This window comes from Mytilus trossulus, chromosome 10 (genome assembly GCF_036588685.1).
Source record: "Mytilus trossulus isolate FHL-02 chromosome 10, PNRI_Mtr1.1.1.hap1, whole genome shotgun sequence".
NCBI lineage: Eukaryota > Metazoa > Mollusca > Bivalvia > Mytilida > Mytilidae > Mytilus > Mytilus trossulus.
The window spans coordinates 43663400-43685960 of NC_086382.1; the positions used below are offsets into that span (position 1 = coordinate 43663400).

At 33.6% G+C, this 22561-nt stretch overlaps 1 protein-coding gene across 5 annotated transcripts in view; it reads left to right on the forward strand.

Moving 5' to 3' along the window:
• LOC134687412 (uncharacterized) overlaps window positions 1-22561 on the forward strand; it is a 53716-nt gene that overhangs the window by 8780 nt on the left and 22375 nt on the right. For 3 of the 5 annotated variants that reach the window (XM_063547690.1, XM_063547692.1, XM_063547693.1), the window contains exons 2-5: window positions 2501-2566; window positions 3694-3726; window positions 4105-4251; window positions 4814-4962. In XM_063547690.1, coding sequence (XP_063403760.1) covers window positions 2501-2566; window positions 3694-3726; window positions 4105-4251; window positions 4814-4962 — 395 coding nt within the window. The remainder of the gene's footprint in view (window positions 1-2500; window positions 2567-3693; window positions 3727-4104; window positions 4252-4813; window positions 4963-22561) is intronic. The other 2 variants (XM_063547691.1, XM_063547694.1) reach the window with 1 other exon arrangement.

Below are 22561 nucleotides of genomic sequence, written 5' to 3' on the forward strand. Positions count from 1 at the left end.
AACGTTCCCGATTTTGGTTCTGTTAGGGATTTAGCTGTGACGTTCTTTAATTTATGACGTCATATTCGATTTAGACATAAGAAACGCTTTCATCAGGTAAGGTTTTTTTCATATCAAACAATTATTAAAATTGAATTTGTATTGAGTTCCAATCTTATATTTTACTAGACTGATAAATATAATTTTTTTTCAAAGTCTCATGCAAATAAGACAGATATCTGCGCAAATGAGGGGAAAACCAGAACAGGAAGTAGATCTGAAAAAAAAGTTAATGATTTTGAGTTCATTTATAGTAGAATGAAAAATTCGGGGAATTTTCCCATTTTTTTTTTTTTTATTGATTTTTCTTCCGTAATTGGAGACTTCAGCCCCATAATAAGAAATCTTAATCTGAAATTACAGGCTTTGGACTTTAATAAATTGTTGATTAATCACAGTTATCATGGTTATACAGACTTTTTTTTAAATACTTACAGATATTGGGATGATTTTGGGAATATGAGTTAAGACATGTAAGATAAGTTACAGATCAAGTTTAGTTTTGTTCTGTTCTACTATTTTTTGCAGAAATTAAGGGCTATGAACTTTGATAAGTTGTTGAAAATCACAGTTATACAGACTTTTTTCTAAACACTATCAGATATTTGGCTGATTTTTGGTATGTGAGTTGCTCATGTTGAGTTACAGATCAAGTTTAAGTTTTGCTTTACTCCTCCAGATTTTTAGCTGATTTTTGAAACAGAGACTACCATCATGTTTATCTAGTTTTCATAATGTTTCAAAATGAAGTAAGATTCTGACTTTTTGTTAAATAAATTTGGGTAGCCTCACTTTTACCCTTCTAGAGTTACATGTACGTGTATGTACCTTTGTAACATTATATGCAAGCTGGGGCATCATCAGTGTCCCATTAATATTTCCCATTTATTATTTGCCCTACCTATGATAGTAGAGGGGCATTATGTTTTCTGGTCTATGCATCAGTTTGTCCGCTAGTTTGTCCGTCTGTTCCACTTCAGGTTAAAGGTTTTAGTCAAGGTACTTTTTGATGAAGTTGAAGTCCAACTTGCAGCTTTAAGTACACATGTTCCGTATGACATGATCATTCTGATTTCAATGCCAAATCAGATTTCCTACTCCAATTTCATAGTCCACTGAACATAGAACATGATAGTGCGAGTGGGGCATTTGTATACTATGGATACATTCATGTTTGTAATTTGTTACAATAATTACCCACTTCCACAATATAACAATCTACACATGTATGCATATATGTAAGTTATTGTTTGATATTAAAAAGACAAGTACACCATACTACAACTTAATCTGTACTTTAATTTTCTAAGTAGTATTAGAATGTTTGGATATATATATTCTTATCTGACCTGACCCCAAAGGTCAAGTGCACTTTCCTCATCACTTAGCACGCTAAGTGTCCATTGTCACCAGTCCTTTTACAAATGTAAAATGTGAATGTACATTGTCTGTTAAATTTGACAAAAATCCTCAATCCTGAAACACAGGCATACCTGAGCTAATTGGAACAATCTTTGCCAATATCATCATTTGGGTGTCTAGTTTAGTTTGAGTTGTACGTGTCCAATGGTCCTACCAATCAACATGGCTAAAAATGAACTGAGGGAAAGAAAGTTTTGTCTTTTATCTAAAAAATTGAAAAAAACAGAGAAAATCTAAATGTAGAAATATTTGAAATGACAAGATCTACCAAGTGGGTCAATATCTTTAATTGTTTTTACATAGGCGGTAATGGTAACGTTTTTTCCTGTAGCTCAGTCCATATCGTAAACTTGGATACATGTATGTATGGTAGCTCGTTTCGAAGCTGTGACATTTTCATAAATGTGGTTAGATTTTCGGGGTACGAAGTGAGATTACTTTTTCCATAAATAATCAAACCCCGAACATCCTTTTGTGATGCGGCTCCTTGTGGTAAAATATCCCCTTTTTAACACAATAAGTTCTTTGAAAATTTAATACTTTGAACACATTCAATAGCTCCATAGTTTTTACCCAATAATTCTAAGTTCCTCAACTTTCCTAATCACCACAAATAATTAAGTTCAGTCATTTGTTAAAAATAGAAACATGTCCAATATCACTACACAGAGATTTTTTCCTTACACATTACAGTTCCTCATTTCAAGGTGCATTAGGGATGTTGTCCCAACTGCTCATTTACATCAAAATTGAAAATTTTTACAATCATCGCTTAATAAATAATATTGTTTTCTCTATTTTTACCATTTATCCTGAAATGTGTAGTTATATCTCATGTATATAGAAAGAAAGAATTTTCAATACTGGTAAACCACAAATGGCTCAATGATATTTAATTTTACATCAATACATCAACATGGCTGTTGACAAGGCCGTATTGGAGTTATTGCTCTTTAAAAAATCTTCCCATTTTAAAATATTTTTCACCTACATGTATTATCTTGAAAATAATAATAGATAATATTGACTTTGTTTCCAGGGAAAGACAGTGATGGCAAGAACAAAAACTTCAGTTATTAACAGAGAAGATGACAAAAAGAAAAAGGTGCACCTTTTGGTTTTTCTTTCTTTTTGTACTAGACTTATTTTTTAGATTTATTATATATATAATTAAGAACTGACTTGAACAACGGTATTATATATCTTCATGATCTTTAATATTTGATGTAGATCTTTTTTTTGCTTTTCTTTGACACCTATTGCAATCTCTTCTGTTTTTCAATCTGCATATTTACAGCTAATCAACAAGTTTATGAATCATGACAAAATAAAATAAAAAGAAAATATGATTACATATTTATTTATTATTATACAACTGCAAACAAATTTTGCGTTTTTATAATGGTATGATGTTGTCGTCTGCCTGTCTGAGTTGTCATCCGAAGACATATTTGGTGTCCGGACAACAACTTTATTTAAAGGGAATGGATCTCTATGAAATTTTTTAAAAAGGTTCAATACCTCAAAAGGAAGGTTGGGATTGATTTTGGGGATGATGGTCTCTACCGTTTTGGAATTACGGACCCAAAACAAGCAATTTTCTACTTACAGGATATCAACTTGTGTATAAGCATTTCAACTGCTCTGAAATTGCACCACAATGCTAATACCACAGGTAGAAGGTTTGGATTAATTTTAGGGGTTATGGTCCCAAATGTGTAGGAATTAGGGGCCAAAATAAGCATTTTTTATGCCCCACCTATGATAGTAGAGGGGCATTATGTTTTCTGGTCTGTGCCTCCTTTCGTTCGTCCGTTCGTTTGTCCATTTGTTTTTTCCGCTTTAGGTTCAAGTTTTTGGTCGAGGTAGTTTTTGATGAAGTTGAAGTCCAATCAATTTGAAACTTAGTACACATGTTCCCTATGATATGATCTTTCTAATTTTAATGTCAAATTAAAGTATTGACCCCAATTTCATGGTCCACTGAACAAAGAAAATGATAGTGCGAAGTTAATGTTAAAGTTTTTGGTCAATGTAGTTTTTGATAAAGTTAAAGTTACATCAACTTGAAACTTAGTTCACATGTTCCCTATGATATGATCTTTCTTATTTTAATTTCAAATTGAAGTTTTGACCCCAATTTCACGGTCCACTGAACATAGAAAATGATTGTGCGAGTGGGGCATCCGTGTACTATGGACACATTCTTGTTATTGTATCTTTTTATTTTAGGAAGTAAAGAAAACAGATGAAGCAAAGAAAACAGTATGTAAAAAGAAAAAATAACCTTCTCTCACACAAATGCACAAGAAAAGAAAAAGATATATATAGTATGGTTGCCAATGAAACAACTATCAACCAGAGTACAAAGTAAAAAGTTAACAAACAAAATTATAAAAGATATATCTTAAAAACCTACAGACCATCCTAAACAAAATAATATATCTCATTAACAAATGACCCCCCTCCCCATAAAAAATAATTTCCTATTGAAACTATTTGAAATTTGCTTTACTGACAAATCATAAATTTTATTATTTTGCAATACTAAGTAACAAAATTATGGTTTGGGTTGACAGTTATAACATAATACCACATCATGCTAATGCTTGATTTAAAATATTGTACATTTATATTTTTCAGCAGGGAAAAGATACCAACAGCAGCGATGGCAGCAAGCAAGACTCGTCCGAATCAGAAGATGAGATGTTTTCTAAAATGGATAAGAGGGATTCAGGGATACCAAAGTTTATTAAAGGAACAACATGGCCACTAGATACTAGTGTAGAGGTTGGTTTTCTTACAGCTTATAAAAAAGAAGATGTGGTATATTGCCAATGAGACGTTACTGTCCACAAGAGACCAAAATGACACAGACATAAACAATTATAGGTCACCGTACGGCCTTCAACAATGAGCAAAGCCCATACCGCATAGTCAGCTATTAGTCTCTTTTTTGCTCAATTGACTTAAAAAAATCCTGATAAAACAACTTAGTTATTTTAGATTAAATTAGGTTGAAATATTGTTTTTAACTCAAATTTAGTAAGAGGAAAACACTTGAAGGTAGACAGAATGAATATTTATTTTTTGGATAACTTTAAATTTAAAACAATTGTCATTAATTGCCCGTTCCTGGTTAAAAATGGTGCTCTGCATACTTTGATCTATTTTTTCTTTAAAATGTATGTCCAATAGCCCAATTGGTCATGTACATGTTTATATTGAACAACATTTGATTAAAAAATTGAAATTGATTTGTCAACAGGTCAAGCCTATGAAAGCCCTCTGTAAATATTGTTGATGTAATGATTTGCATATCTTAAAATACTTCTTTATAACTTTACTTCAGGTTACAGTAAATTATGATGCTGCAAAAGAGATACGATCGGTGAAGAAGGAATTTTATCCCCTTCTTTATCACATGACTAGAGCAGACCCTCGTCAGATGTCTAACAATATATGTAGATCAAAAGTTCTCCTGTCTTATGTTAAAGCCAGGTAAGTGAGCATTCTCTGATAAAATATAGGTCACTTCTACAACTTAAATCAAAGTTAGCATCCTCTGAATCGATGTAGGTCATGATAACAACTTTGATTACAAAGTTGAGCGTCCTCTGATAAATAAATTTAGGACAGGTTTCCAATTTGAATCAAAGAAATCATTCTTCTCATAAAATGTAGGTATGACTACAACTTTAATCAAATTTACCATCCTTTGATAAAATGTAGGTCATGACAAAAATTTGAATCAAAGTGAACATTCTCAGTTAAAATGAAGGTCATGTCTACAACTTGAATCAAAATGAAAGTGAGACTGGAAATGGGGAATGTGTCAAAGAGACAACAACCTGACCATATAAAAAACAACAGCAGAAGATCACCTAAAAGGCCATGTGAGCTTTCTTTTCTCATCACTTGGCGTCCGTCGTCGTCGCTGTTAACAATTTTTCAAACATCTTCTCCTCTTCTGAAACTACTGAATGGATTTAAATGAAACTTAGCATGATTGTTCCTTAGATTATCCTGCACAAAGTTTGTGCTTCGATTTTTGATCCGTCAAAAAACATTGCCCCCGTTCACTGGTAGACCTATTTGGCAAATGACCGCGATTTTTGGCAAATCTCCGCGGAACGGAAAATAAATAGAGGTTTATCGTAAATTTTCCGTTTTACAGAATATTTTGCGGTTCTCCGGAGATTTTCCGTGTCTCAGGGAATTATCCGTTTGTCCGATTAAACAGGTGTGTATTGAGTCAGTGATAGAACCAGTGATGCGTGAGCGACGGTTATTAATAGATCGTTGTATAATCCGTTATCTGTGAGCAGCGGTTATTAATAGATCGTTGTGATTATATACACTGTTTACAGTCAGATAAAAATAACCGTCTTATTACCCTTTTCAGTCGAGAAATAAAAATCGGTGGTTTTGATATTAAAGTTACTTGCAATTTAAATATCGAATTTAGTTCAATAAAGAATAATCTATTTAAATGTGACCAATGAACAGGAAAATGCACGTGGTAACTTTGCAATACTACAAATATGTTCACCTTACAAAATTCTTCTTTATTGTCATGTTAAGATAAATCAGTTCCTGTAAAAACAGTAAAAACAGGGTCTTAATTACTGCAGATGCCGTAATCCGACATAATGTCATACTGATTTGACACTTCTCTAGTGTGAGTAACACCTGCTGTGATATTTTTGCAATACAACATGGACAAGCGGAAGGTCATAAATCAATCTGTTGATCCGAATTTAACTTTACCTGTACAGATATTTATTTATGGAGGATATCATAGATACATTTAATAAATTGTATTGTATTCAATGGAGATAATTTAAATACACAATATAATTTATTCAGACATATTTGCAGGTATACATTGAACATGTTTATTCCAAGGTTTGATATTGAATGCTATTTTTTTTTTTTTTTTTTATCAAACTTCGATCTGATCAGTCTCGTAGATTATAAACGAGTAATTCGTTTATAGTTACACATTGTTACTTTTCTAACGTCTTTTTCTTTGTGCTATTAAAAAAAACCTCCCAATTTTCCACATCAGATCGACATTTATATATATATGAATACTGGAAATCTTTTTTTTCCGTCCGACACTACGCTCCCCACAAGAGCCCCAAGATATAATCATACCTGTCAATCACTAGCCGCAAGTTGAACATTTTGGTCAGCCTTCCTCGTGCTTTCAATTATGACATCGTTGCGAATTATTTTTTTTAAATTGACATGTGAAAAAAATAAAGTGATGGGAAGTTTATTTTACGACCTATCAGAACTTCTTGTGATTCTAATAAGATTTTTCTTAGGCCGCATTTCTTTCTAACAAGAATTTTGTAAACGTTGTGTCGCGTGCGTTACTGTTTTCTAAACGATACACGAGTAGAAACAAATACATCGTTTGATAAATCTTTAATGACCCTGTTTGAATTTTCAATAATTCATGTACATTTTTTTTTTAAATGCACATTGAGAGAAAACATCGTTTACGATAATGCCGAAATCTAAACTTAGTCACTGCCATAGACTAGAAATAGTATCTCTATTCCGTCAGAATTGGAAAGTCAGCGCGATAGTCCGATATTTAGGAGATCAACATGGTATAAACGTTGACTGGTGTACTGTTAAAAAGATTATACTAAAGTACAAATCAGGAGATCTTTTTGCTGAATCAATGTCAACCGACAGCTTTGTCAAATTTAGAAAAGTTTCTGATTCCGATATTTTAACAGTCAAAACCGCTCTTTCTGAAAATTGTACCATGACTGCAACAGACATTCAGCGCCAACTCCAAGAAACCGGGACTTCTTTATCAAAGACCACAGTACATAGAGTAATCAAGGAAGCTGGCTACACTGCAAGTGCACCTCGTTATTGTCAAATGATCCGCGAAGTCAACAAAGTCAAACGCGTAGATTTCTGTAAACAACTTGTGTTAGATAATGACAATTTTAATGACATTGTATTCACCGACGAATGCACAGTGCAACTTCATGATAACAAAGTTGTTGTTTATCGTTTAAGAAATGAATCTGCTACACCAATTCCACAACCGAAGCATCCATTAAAAGTGCATGTATGGGGAGGTATTAGTCGTAGGGGAACCACACGTCTTCTGATTTTCGACGGGATTCTTAAGTCCGATTTTTTCGTTGAAAACATTTAAGAAAAGACTCTTCTGCCTTTTATCAAATCTGTTTATCCAGATGGTCACCGTTTTCAACAAGACAACGACCCAAAACATCGCTCCAAGCTTGCCAAAAGTTTCATGATCGACAATGGCATTCAGTGGTGGGACTGCTGGCCCTCCGAATCTCCCGATATCAACCCAATTGAAATGGTATGGAATATGCTGAAACGCAGACTTGCTAAAAAAACCCTTAAAACTAAAGATGACCTTCAGACAGCTCTACAAGAGTTTTGGACCAGAGATCTTACTATTGAGTACTGCAACCGCTTTATTGACCATTTATATAAAGTTGTCCCAGTAGTAATAGCATTAGAAGGACATGCAACAGCCGATGTACCTCGCAAAATATTTCCTGAAAGGTCTTATGGTAAATCGATAAGTTACTTCAAAACCAAGTTAGATGATCCCAGTTTCACCAAGAAGATCGAACACCTCCTACCGCACTAAGAAAACCAAGTCAAGAACTACGAGAGATGCAGCAGAAACTTTTTCATAACAGTCTTTTTCAAGGCTACACAAATCATTCAAAAAGATATCTTTAATTTGTTGTACACTCAAAGGGGGGCTTCAAAGAGTTTTACTAATTATACCCATTGCCTTATCAAGTAGTGACCCTCTACTGTTTGTGACTGATTTCTAAAACGTATAGATTTTTTAATCCTACAGTCTTGTTCTTCAAGAACAAAAAAAATATCGATTTTTTTTGTAAACACATATTTACGCTATTCAGTAAGTTTTATATTATAATTGAGAAAATTTGCTGCATTTAATTTTACCTAGAAAAAATCTCGTAAATAGTTTTTTTTTGCTGCGAACTATTTTAGTGAGAAAAAAATCTCGATTTTATTTTTTATTTTTTTATCTTAGAATTTTAAGCCAGTTGAATATGACGTTGTGTTTTTTTTTACAAAGAATACACACTGGACATAGTTACATGCTAGGCTTATAATATCTTTTATAATTTTATCAATCATAACTTCTCTCGCTATACAGTACAATAATTATTGAAGAGTTATTTCTTCGTGCAAACAAAAAGCCGGCCGAGTAGTTCCGATTGATGATTTTATCCATGAAATTGAACAGGAAACCCCTAAAGTTTTAAACACATGTACACACGTGATATTATCGTGTCAACCTTGACCCCGCTTTCACCAGCAATGCATTTAAATGTTCGATCAAATTCTCTTCCAATCCAAACATTTTATTACAATAAAAATAACCATCGTATCTTACAAACGAAAAACTAGTTTTCAATAATAGACGTTTCAGCATCATTCGTGTATTTCTTGTTACAGTAATATTTCACGTTTTGAGAATATATAAGAGGGGGGATAGGACCTTTATCGGGACTCCAGGATCGGGTGTTTTTAAGCTTGTGATTTCAAGAGTAACACTTTCGGGTACCGGAAATTCTTTTTCGAATTAGGGGACCTCGGGATTTCGTGATTTTAAGTCCGGGATTTCGGTATTTTGTTTTTTAAGCCCGGCATTTGGGATCAGGACCCCTTCTTACCCTCCCTCACATGGCGTTTTCAAATATGAATAAAGATAGGAAACGCATGTCTTTTTAAAAGAAAACTAATCTACGAAATTACTAGAACATATAACTCGCGACGAAATGTAGAAATAATGAGAAAAGAACGGATAGGAAAAGATATTTTATTTTATATTCGAATCGTAAATAAAAACTGAGAAGATAAATAAGAGAACAATAATTTGTGTAGAATGTTTCTTCCTCAGACAGACCTGAAAAAAAAAACATATTTCTTTTATTGGTAAATTAAATAATTAGAACTGAAACAATCTGAAAACCGTTCATGCCTTTTAAATGTCTATTATGTAATTATCGATTTTACCTGTTACATTATCATAACTAATTACATAATATTAAGTAGCATGTGCGGCCGACCATGCACGCTTGGCTGATTTTATTGCACTTACTATCAGCTGATGATTTGATTGACAACAGGTAATCAATCATCGACATTTAAGTCGCTGATGCTGAGCCTTTTTAAAACCTGCGACATTTTTCAGACCATGTCACGGAATGTACTGTACATGTTGTTGGTAATCAGACTTTTTTACAAACGTAGAAACAAATACTTCGTTTAATCAGGTTGCAGTTAGAAACAAATGGAGCGTTTGTACTAACAAACGACAAACTGCAGAAGCATTTTTAGCGTTTGCATTAGTTTATGTAAACTTTGCAAACGTATGTTTGAAAGAAATGATCAAAACATGTGCGAGCTTAGCCGTTTGCATCGTTTGTGTTAGAAAGAAATGCATCTTTAATGAGTCTGAATCCATAACCGTCAAAATAGCATGCTTTACAAAAAGATCAGCCAATTCAAACGTTTCTTTACACAAAGATTATTTTAAGTACGTCATACATTACATGTAAATTAAACATTTATTTAAGTAAATTTGTTTGTGTATCTATCAATTTGGTTACAGGGTTGTACCGTGTGGTGCGTTTTCAGATTCATTTCTCAACAACTTCCTGTGAACCGAAATATTTCGGCAGGGGTATCAACGGCGGCAAGCTTACAGTTTAACTTGCTTAAATTTTATTTAAGTCAGTTTATTGAAATAAAAATTGAAAATGGAAATGGGGAATGTGTCAAAGAGATAGCAACCCGACCATAGAAAAACAGCAGCAGAAGGTCACCAACGGGTCTTCAATGTAGCGAGAAACTCCCGCACCCGAAGGCGTCCTTCAGCTGGCCCCTAAACAAATATATACTAGTTCAGTGATAATGAACGCCATACTAATTTCCAAATTGTACACAAGAGACTAAAATTAAAATAATACAAGACTAACAAAGGCCAGAGGCTCCTGACTTGGGACAGGCGGGAAAATGCGGCGGGGTTAAACATGTTTATGAGATCTCAACCCCCCCCCCCCTTTTACCTCTAGCCAATGTAGAAAAGTAAACGCATAACAATACGCACATTTAAAATTCAGTTCTAAAGAAGTCCGAGTCTGATGTCAGAAGATTTAACCAGATAAAATAAACAAAATGACATTGTTTTTGCAGAAGACTAATCCAGACATTAACGTACTTTGGCTTCCCATTTGTTCCACTGTGTATGATAACTTATTTACGCATTACATCATTAATAATTACCAATATTAAAATGCTGAAATGCAAGTTGTATACTTATTATTTTACTAATTTGCGTTTTGGTTCCGTTCAAATTTGCTGTTATATCATGTATGGATTCCTTGATTTTCATAACTTATCTAGTTTCAGTTGTTAAATACTAGTCAGTAAAGAGCTAAAAATTTTGCCTTCCAGCAGAGCCAACAATTAAGCATCAGACGTATACGTGATACATTAATCATATATATATGTAATATCAGTAATGGACTCCTAGACTTTTTCTTCTTTTATAGACGACTATGCAGTATGGGCTGTGCTCATTGTTGAAGGCCGTACGGTGACCTACATGTATAGTTGTTAATTTCTGTGGCATATGGTCTCTTATCCAGAGTTTTCTCATTGGCAATCACACCACATCTTTTTTTTTAAACGGACTCATTTAGCATTTGTTATATTCTCAACGGTTGAGAAAAACTCCATGGATGACAAGTCAACTGGGGTTTTGAGTTGAACATTTTGATGGTGTATGTTTATAAGGGTTTGAATAGGATTTATATAGAAGAAGAGAGAATATATATGGACAAAAAGTGCACAACAAAGGGCCAAAAAAGTAAATAAAATAGACACCAAGAAAACAAAGAATATAGAATAATGGGGAAAAATATGAAGACTACAGAAAAATTACTTACAACTATAAGACAATATTCAAGACCCTCGTGTGTGTTCAAATACAATCTGTATACACTATAGTATATATCTTGCTATAAAGTTCTCAATGTTATTTGCTCGAGCATGACTGTCTGATTCTATTTAATTTTTAAATTGATGTCCAGTGGCAAACATTTCTAGAACGTGTCATTTAGGAAGTAAATACAAGAAAAAATGAATCTGTTCATGCGCGGGTTGGTTAAAATAGAGCTCCCTACATATATCTTGTTTAAAAAAATATTTATTTTACTCAGCTATCTTCAAGGCACTATCTTCTGCTGTTACATGAAATTGTGATACTATGAAATTGACTGATAAGATTTTATTTTAGATTGCCAAAGTTTGAAGTAGTAGAGACCATTTCCGTGACCTGTGTTTGTTGCACTCTGTGGGTAAAATCCAGTAGTTTTTTTTTTGCCTACTGAGATTTTAATAACTTATTTTCGAATTATGGAACCATATCAAAATAATAAATTGAACACGGGTTTGACAGTCAGTAAACTGTCACACAAGAAATATATTGAATGTTGCATGTACACAAGTCCAATTTGTAATGTTGTCTTTACGTCCTTTCACATTCTTTTTTTTTTCAAAATTCGGGATCCGCTTTCGAATATATTATGGGAGTCTGTCAATGGAGCTAGAGATACATTTAACGACCTTGACTGGCTACACAATCCTTGCACAGTAGATAAATACATCATACACAGATACACTGGCTGGTTAAAGGGACAATAAACCAGAAGTGTAAATTGCCCCAGGTATTTTAAGTATATTGTGTGTAATGTGTCAACAGCCACGTGTTAGTGAATTCAAAGATAATCAAAATGATCTAATTCACGTAGTAATCTACCATGCAGCTACGCATCATCGCACATCGCAAATAACTAGCTTTGCATTGTAAGATATTTAATTATACCCCCGCTTTGAAAAAAAGGGGGGGGGGGGTATACTGTTTTACCTCTGTCTGTCCTTCCGTCAGTCCATCCGTCCGTCAGTCTGTCAGTCAGTCAGTCAGTCCGTCCGTCCGTCCCATGAAATTTTTCGTCACATTTTTTGTCAGGACCTACACTACCAGGATTTCTGAAATTTGGTTTCAGGCTTGATATAAGTCAGCTATACTTGGAACTTGATGCGTTTTCAGATAAATCACTCAACAACTTCCTGTTTACCGAACACTTGATTGATTTTACACATGATAACCAAGTTGAAAATTTTTCTCAGGAACTACAATACAAGGATTTCTGAAATTTGGTTTAATATAAGTCAGCTATACCGTGGTAACCAAGGTCTGTCGTTTTTAACTGTTTATATGGGAATTGGTAAAAAAAGTCATAGTTCAAAGTCATAAATGAGCATAAATAAGTGTTCCGTGAAAATTGTTTTCGAAAATCTAATTTGTTCATAATTCTTTTATGTAATAAAATTCCTACCTCCCCTTGTCTGATCACCAGCATGGCTAAAGGTATTACTCCCAAATGTATTGTGAGGTGACACGTTCAGGTATTCAAGCGATTTCCTGTCGGACTTGCAAGTTCATGCATCGCTTCACTTCTAAGGGTATTGATCAGTGTACACGACCGATAACTTGAAACTTTCCATTTTGAACTATCAGGTGTATAGTATAAATCTCTGTCTTGCGTGTCCAATATACTAGTCATTACTAAACGCATAAGCTTGTTTATAAATTACATTTCTGGTGTAAAGAATATTATTTATAAAAATCTAAATAATTCCAAAAAAAAAAGATTTGATAAAATAAAAATCTGTTTTCACATTTTTTCCAAGGGTAAATTTGGGGAAATGTAAGTACTCGTTCTCAAAAGTGAAGGACAGTTTGAAACATACAAGAAATATTGATTTAACAAAAATATACGCACTTATCGACCATTCTTTTATACGCCTTGATAGAAAGTTACGGAACTATAGATAGTTGCAATTCAAAATTATATAAATTGCTTGTAACACCCTCAGCTGCCACTATATGTAATGCTAAAATTGAAAGAAAAAAATTGTTTTTGACTTGCCGCGAAAAAAATAGTTTGTTTTTCGCCACAGGCGAAAAAAAAAGTTTGTACAGAAAAAAAAACATAGCCACCCCCCCCCCCCCCCCCCCGAAAATCAAATGGTTGCTGCCTAATGTACAATGATGTGAACATGGTTCTGAAAGTACATTATGCCAAATTTCCTGTTCCGACATGCATGTTATATATGCCACTGGACAAACACTAATTATCCCCAAGGGATGTGAATATTTTGCTGGAAAACTATTGAGTATCAAAGTTTCAAATTAATTTCGGGATTTATTTTCCTTCTTGGTATTCAATATTCAATAACAGAAAAAAGAATAAACTGCTTGTCCGCTAAATAGGGGTATTTTATAGTTATATTAAAAAATAGGGATATATGACATTAAATTGGTTCTGTCTTTTTTTAAACATCGTTAAAAAGATGTCTGTCTAAGGTGAACAACACAAGAACCCTGTAATACTAGTACGAGAGAATAACATGTAAACATTCCTTCTCAATAATATGGTTGTATTGGAAATCTTTTCATACAGATTGACAACTCATGGTCCGATATGCATGTAATATTTGCCACATGACGCCCATAGTTCTTTCTACCATCATCATCTTATTCTTTGATATTGCTGTAAACATCGATGGTTCACACCAAAACAAAATGGGAGTAATGTACCTTCTGATAGCTTGTCCGTGTTATACACTTGTGAAACTTAATATATAGACGAAATTTCGGTATTGAAATGAATCTACATCTCACAAACAGGATTTTTAAATAACGATTTTGAGCAATCGTTGTAGGTTCATGAATATTCATATGGTGCTTTTCTTTAGCGCCAATTGGAAAAAAACGTATCTTTAAATAAAGTTTGCATTATTAAACATATTCCTCAGAAATCAGTTATCATAAAACCATACAAGTTATGATAAACCTTGATAAAACACAGTTCTGTTATCATAAAACATAAAAGAATGCGCTATGTAAACTGGAGTAAAATTATGAGACAGTTCTAAGCACTGTACATGTACTATAGTAAAGTTGTATATATAAGTCTGTTCTGTCACAAAACTTGTAAGCGATGGTCCATGCAGTTATATTCATGTCTGGAAATGTCCTGGCTGTTTATCCAAAAGATAGTCTGTGTTTTTTCTGTTTCCCATCGTTTTTTGAGAAATGCATTTAAGAGTGAATCGTTAACTGGGTAAAGACCAGTGGCAAATATCTCTGTGTACGTTCTGTCGATTTGGGAAGATATTTTCTAATTCATTTGAAAATATCTATATGTGTTTGCAATGTTCAATGCTTGGACTTTGAAAAGGCGCAAATAAAGCTAACTAAATATTATTTTGTTAAAAGAGGTAATACAACAAATTTAATTTTTGAAGCAATTAAATAATTTTGTAAACATCGCGTGTGAGGGTTTACACGGAGTTAAAAGAAAAGACAACAGGGCAAATCTGATAAAAAAAAAATCCCGAAAATTCGAAGTAACAGGAAATTAAACTTAAGAACAGTAATTGAAACCCCCTCCTCAAACAAATGTACCTCTTGACCTGTATTATGCTGAGGTACAATTTTTTGGTGAAAAAAATATAGAATGCTGGAAGTGTTTCGATGTGCTATTGGAAAATCCTTTGAAAAAAATGGGTAGGGTTCACCTGGCCACGGCTTAGGTAGCACTTCACAGAAAATATAGTTGCAATTGAGCCACAGAATGTTGAATGACCTTCCAACCCTGGCCTTCTAATACGTTAGGCACACTGTTAGTGTCATACATGCAAAACTACAGACCTATCTACGGAGTGCTACCATACTCACATGCTACCGATACTAGTATGCTGAAGAAATAATGAAATTAATAGAACCAGAGCCGGATTTAGTGGGGAATGGCGTTGATAGGAGTTTTTAATAGTCTTGATTTGATTGATTGATATACATGGAAGTTTTACACTGACACAATGACTGGCTATACAACACATAGAAGTTTTTGACGACATTGACTGCCTAAACAGCCCTTTGAGTTTCTCAGTCGGCTAGCCTATAAAGGCGGAATGACACGGTGTCCGCCCCTTTTGTTGAAAAATAAATCTTGACTATGTAGGGAATCACTTGAGAATGATTGGAGCTGGTCCTCTCATGACATTATCAGTTAGTGTGACTCTCCCCTCTCCTTATATATAAAAAAATCTGGATCTGCCACTGAGAACAAGTTTAATAAATTAAAAAAAGAATGTGTCACTAGTATACACGGATGCCCAATCCGCACTATCATTTTCTATGTTTAACAGACCAGGGACTTTCTTTACTTAGTATAGAAAGTCCCTGAGTGGACTGACGGAATGAGGTAATTCTAATTTGGCATTAAATTTAGAAAGATCATATCATTGTGAACATGTGTACTAAGTTTAAAATTGATTGGATATCAACTTCATCAAACACTACCTCGACCAAAAACTTCAACCTGACGCGGGACAGACGGACGAACGAACAAACGAACAGACAGACCAGAAACAATGCAGAGAATGGAACATCCTAAGTATATATTTTTAATCTTTATTGCAAAATTACACCCATAAGGGTCAAGCAATATAAACAAACATTTGTAAATACAATGTAATATAAGGTAATCTTATACACTCCCAGTCCTGAAACACAAACAAAATTAAAAGTCATCTGATTGCAATCTTATATAACTGTTAATACTGATGAAGTCGCTTTATCATTGATTTATAAGATACAAGTTGTGACCTTCGAAATTGTTTTATATTATTTTATTTGTATATTTTCCTATAGACTTTTAAGGTACCTCCGTTGTCCTTAAAAAAATCCCTTCCATAATATCCAAAACTTCATCGTTGATTTGAAAAAAAAAATGATTTTAGATTTTCGATTATCAATTGAAATGAACCTACTAGAGCCTCAACTTTCAAGCGCACAATAATGTCAATCATTACACATCACTTTAACCCTGAATTGACATTCCACAATCGGTCAGTATATAACATCACCTGTGTTTATAGTTACAGGGTATTTCCCGCCGTTGGAAAATCCCGTGCAGTCGACACAATTGATTTTTAACATTCTCTATCATGAGCGAGGTCAAGTTTTAGATCAAGTTAATTACATATATTTTTAACGTTAATTATTTAATTATTAAAAAAAACCGTATCATCATTTCTTTTCTTTTCTTTTTTTTTGCTAGTATAGTAAATAAATCTCAGTCCCGGAATGTAGATACACTTAAAATTAGACCTGGAAGTGCCTTCTTAAAAATGGAGAAACTGTCTTTCACATTAAAATTTTAAAGAATATTATCGCTCAGGCATATTTTAAATTTTGTAATAAGATGATTGATTGTTGGTTGTTTAACTTCCAGTGGCAAATATTCCATAAATGTCAGGACGAACTTAGTTTTAAGATCGAACTCTCAAAAAATAATTGAAAAACAGTAATGATGACAGAAGAACTTTAATACGTGTGAAATAACCATCCAATCTTTTAAATATAACTTATTTATATTTCAAAAAGTAACAGATTAGTTTACAAGACGTGCATTGACGTACTTTCATATCTTTAAAATGGAACTTCTTTGTCTAAAAGACAACCCACGAGTTGTCGAAATCCAGTTGCATGCATACTATATACATACATATGCATATTATGCATCGACGATCGTTGTATTACGTTACATACTGCTATACCAATTGACCCCTGATATCAACTAAGGTTAGAACTTCCTATAGGCCGTTCATTTTATTTTTGTTCCAATAAACGGTTCTTGAATCAATTATAATTTCTGAAGTATTTACGATGAAAGCATTATTCTCAAATCGTCTTACACAATGATAAAATTGTATTTATACCACAATTGAAAAGTAATTTAATAAAACAAATGACAGATGAACTGATTAATTATAAAGATGAATGTATGTCCATATGATCATATACATACACATTCGGACTAAAATTCGCAACTTGTCATTATCTCATCGTAGCATATTGTTAATGTTGCTAATATATGCCTTCAACCCCAAGAGGTAAAAATGTGCATTTCATTCTGAAAGATTAATGGATCAGCAGGTGATCAAGATCGTTTTAAAAATTCCTATTTGCCAATGAAGTTTAAATGATCTTCGGCCTCAGACATACACATGTATTTTTCAATCATAAAAGTAAACCTTTAACCCCGAGAAATATATAATCTGTTTCTCTCTAAATTTACAGAAACATTATGTGATAAATTTTTGAAAATTCCGTATATCTCAATCGATTAATGATAGTTCTGTAAACTTCTACATATATTACAATCTGTACCTCATTACAACCGTCCCTCACACTTAACGGATAATACAACGATCAATTAATGATTGAACGTCGCTCACGCATAACGGATTATACAACCGACCTTTTAATAACCGTCGCTCACGCATCACTGGTTCTATCAATGACTCAATACACACCCGTTTTATCGGACAAACGGATAATTCCCTGAGACACGGAAAATCTCCGGAGAACCGCAAAATATTCTGTAAAACGGAAAATCTACGATGAACCTCTATTTATTATCCGTTCCGCGGAGATTGGCCAAAAAACACCGAATATTTTACAAAAATCGCGGTGATTTTCCAAATAGGTCTGCCAGTGGTTACTTAAGATAGAACATAGGGGTCAAATGCAGTTTTTGGCTTATATCTCAAAAAGGAAATAGTCCGGCGGCTTTGTGAAATATTGTGCAGATCCTGTTACAAGCATGAAATTTGGCATAGACCTTCCTCAACTATTACTCTTTTATTTCAGATAGGGAGGCATTTGAAAAAAATGTCTCACTTCCGGTAAAATCCAAAATGGCGGACGTCATACTTAAATCAGCCCAATATCGAAGGCAAGCGTGTAAAAATGTGTTATTATCATGCTACTATCATAATATTTGGTACAGACCTTTGTGTTTTACTACTTTTGGATAAATTAAATAGATTAGATGTCTTCAGAAACCCCACTTCCGGTTAAATCCAATATGGCTGACATTGTACTTAAATAGGCTTATTTGTTAGGGAGGGTAATTGAAATGTGTTTTAACGTATTGCTACTATAATTACATTGTGTATGAACCTTTCTTTGGTGCCTCTGATGGAGACAATGTATAGACATATGTCTTAAAATCCCTTACTTCCGGAAGTATCCAAAATGGCGGACATAGAAATATCAATTTTTTATTCAAATTTTCAACTTTTTTCAAAATGGAAAGAAAATGATTTTATTTTGTGCTGGTCATTAAACTTTTTGCTTTAAGTTATCCCCCAAACCACTTATTCTAGCATGATGTAAATGCTAAGATTTAAAGTTGACACTTCCGGTTAAAAATATGACGTAAATTTCTAAGATGAGTCCTCAATCTATTTCTTCGATGAAGAGTTTTGGATAGATTGATTTAAACAAAATAAAATCACTATAGTACTAAAAATATTTAAAATTTCTTCTAATTGGCGAAGAATACATGCTTATTCCACTGGTAGACCTATTTGGCAAATGACCGCGATTTTTGGCAAATCTCCGCGGAACGGAAAATAAATAGAGGTTTATCGTAAATTTTCCGTTTTACAGAATATTTTGCGGTTCTCCGGAGATTTTCCGTGTCTCAGGGAATTATCCGTTTGTCCGATTAAACAGGTGTGTATTGAGTCAGTGATAGAACCAGTGATGCGTGAGCGACGGTTATTAATAGATCGTTGTATAATCCGTTATCTGTGAGCAGCGGTTATTAATAGATCGTTGTGATTATATACACTGTTTACAGTCAGATAAAAATAACCGTCTTATTACCCTTTTCAGTCGAGAAATAAAAATCGGTGGTTTTGATATTAAAGTTACTTGCAATTTAAATATCGAATTTAGTTCAATAAAGAATAATCTATTTAAATGTGACCAATGAACAGGAAAATGCACGTGGTAACTTTGCAATACTACAAATATGTTCACCTTACAAAATTCTTCTTTATTGTCATGTTAAGATAAATCAGTTCCTGTAAAAACAGTAAAAACAGGGTCTTAATTACTGCAGATGCCGTAATCCGACATAATGTCATACTGATTTGACACTTCTCTAGTGTGAGTAACACCTGCTGTGATATTTTTGCAATACAACATGGACAAGCGGAAGGTCATAAATCAATCTGTTGATCCGAATTTAACTTTACCTGTACAGATATTTATTTATGGAGGATATCATAGATACATTTAATAAATTGTATTGTATTCAATGGAGATAATTTAAATACACAATATAATTTATTCAGACATATTTGCAGGTATACATTGAACATGTTTATTCCAAGGTTTGATATTGAATGCTATTTTTTTTTTTTTTTTTTATCAAACTTCGATCTGATCAGTCTCGTAGATTATAAACGAGTAATTCGTTTATAGTTACACATTGTTACTTTTCTAACGTCTTTTTCTTTGTGCTATTAAAAAAAACCTCCCAATTTTCCACATCAGATCGACATTTATATATATATGAATACTGGAAATCTTTTTTTTCCGTCCGACACTACGCTCCCCACAAGAGCCCCAAGATATAATCATACCTGTCAATCACTAGCCGCAAGTTGAACATTTTGGTCAGCCTTCCTCGTGCTTTCAATTATGACATCGTTGCGAATTATTTTTTTTAAATTGACATGTGAAAAAAATAAAGTGATGGGAAGTTTATTTTACGACCTATCAGAACTTCTTGTGATTCTAATAAGATTTTTCTTAGGCCGCATTTCTTTCTAACAAGAATTTTGTAAACGTTGTGTCGCGTGCGTTACTGTTTTCTAAACGATACACGAGTAGAAACAAATACATCGTTTGATAAATCTTTAATGACCCTGTTTGAATTTTCAATAATTCATGTACATTTTTTTTTTAAATGCACATTGAGAGAAAACATCGTTTACGATAATGCCGAAATCTAAACTTAGTCACTGCCATAGACTAGAAATAGTATCTCTATTCCGTCAGAATTGGAAAGTCAGCGCGATAGTCCGATATTTAGGAGATCAACATGGTATAAACGTTGACTGGTGTACTGTTAAAAAGATTATACTAAAGTACAAATCAGGAGATCTTTTTGCTGAATCAATGTCAACCGACAGCTTTGTCAAATTTAGAAAAGTTTCTGATTCCGATATTTTAACAGTCAAAACCGCTCTTTCTGAAAATTGTACCATGACTGCAACAGACATTCAGCGCCAACTCCAAGAAACCGGGACTTCTTTATCAAAGACCACAGTACATAGAGTAATCAAGGAAGCTGGCTACACTGCAAGTGCACCTCGTTATTGTCAAATGATCCGCGAAGTCAACAAAGTCAAACGCGTAGATTTCTGTAAACAACTTGTGTTAGATAATGACAATTTTAATGACATTGTATTCACCGACGAATGCACAGTGCAACTTCATGATAACAAAGTTGTTGTTTATCGTTTAAGAAATGAATCTGCTACACCAATTCCACAACCGAAGCATCCATTAAAAGTGCATGTATGGGGAGGTATTAGTCGTAGGGGAACCACACGTCTTCTGATTTTCGACGGGATTCTTAAGTCCGATTTTTTCGTTGAAAACATTTAAGAAAAGACTCTTCTGCCTTTTATCAAATCTGTTTATCCAGATGGTCACCGTTTTCAACAAGACAACGACCCAAAACATCGCTCCAAGCTTGCCAAAAGTTTCATGATCGACAATGGCATTCAGTGGTGGGACTGCTGGCCCTCCGAATCTCCCGATATCAACCCAATTGAAATGGTATGGAATATGCTGAAACGCAGACTTGCTAAAAAAACCCTTAAAACTAAAGATGACCTTCAGACAGCTCTACAAGAGTTTTGGACCAGAGATCTTACTATTGAGTACTGCAACCGCTTTATTGACCATTTATATAAAGTTGTCCCAGTAGTAATAGCATTAGAAGGACATGCAACAGCCGATGTACCTCGCAAAATATTTCCTGAAAGGTCTTATGGTAAATCGATAAGTTACTTCAAAACCAAGTTAGATGATCCCAGTTTCACCAAGAAGATCGAACACCTCCTACCGCACTAAGAAAACCAAGTCAAGAACTACGAGAGATGCAGCAGAAACTTTTTCATAACAGTCTTTTTCAAGGCTACACAAATCATTCAAAAAGATATCTTTAATTTGTTGTACACTCAAAGGGGGGCTTCAAAGAGTTTTACTAATTATACCCATTGCCTTATCAAGTAGTGACCCTCTACTGTTTGTGACTGATTTCTAAAACGTATAGATTTTTTAATCCTACAGTCTTGTTCTTCAAGAACAAAAAAAATATCGATTTTTTTTGTAAACACATATTTACGCTATTCAGTAAGTTTTATATTATAATTGAGAAAATTTGCTGCATTTAATTTTACCTAGAAAAAATCTCGTAAATAGTTTTTTTTTGCTGCGAACTATTTTAGTGAGAAAAAAATCTCGATTTTATTTTTTATTTTTTTATCTTAGAATTTTAAGCCAGTTGAATATGACGTTGTGTTTTTTTTTACAAAGAATACACACTGGACATAGTTACATGCTAGGCTTATAATATCTTTTATAATTTTATCAATCATAACTTCTCTCGCTATACAGTACAATAATTATTGAAGAGTTATTTCTTCGTGCAAACAAAAAGCCGGCCGAGTAGTTCCGATTGATGATTTTATCCATGAAATTGAACAGGAAACCCCTAAAGTTTTAAACACATGTACACACGTGATATTATCGTGTCAACCTTGACCCCGCTTTCACCAGCAATGCATTTAAATGTTCGATCAAATTCTCTTCCAATCCAAACATTTTATTACAATAAAAATAACCATCGTATCTTACAAACGAAAAACTAGTTTTCAATAATAGACGTTTCAGCATCATTCGTGTATTTCTTGTTACAGTAATATTTCACGTTTTGAGAATATATAAGAGGGGGGATAGGACCTTTATCGGGACTCCAGGATCGGGTGTTTTTAAGCTTGTGATTTCAAGAGTAACACTTTCGGGTACCGGAAATTC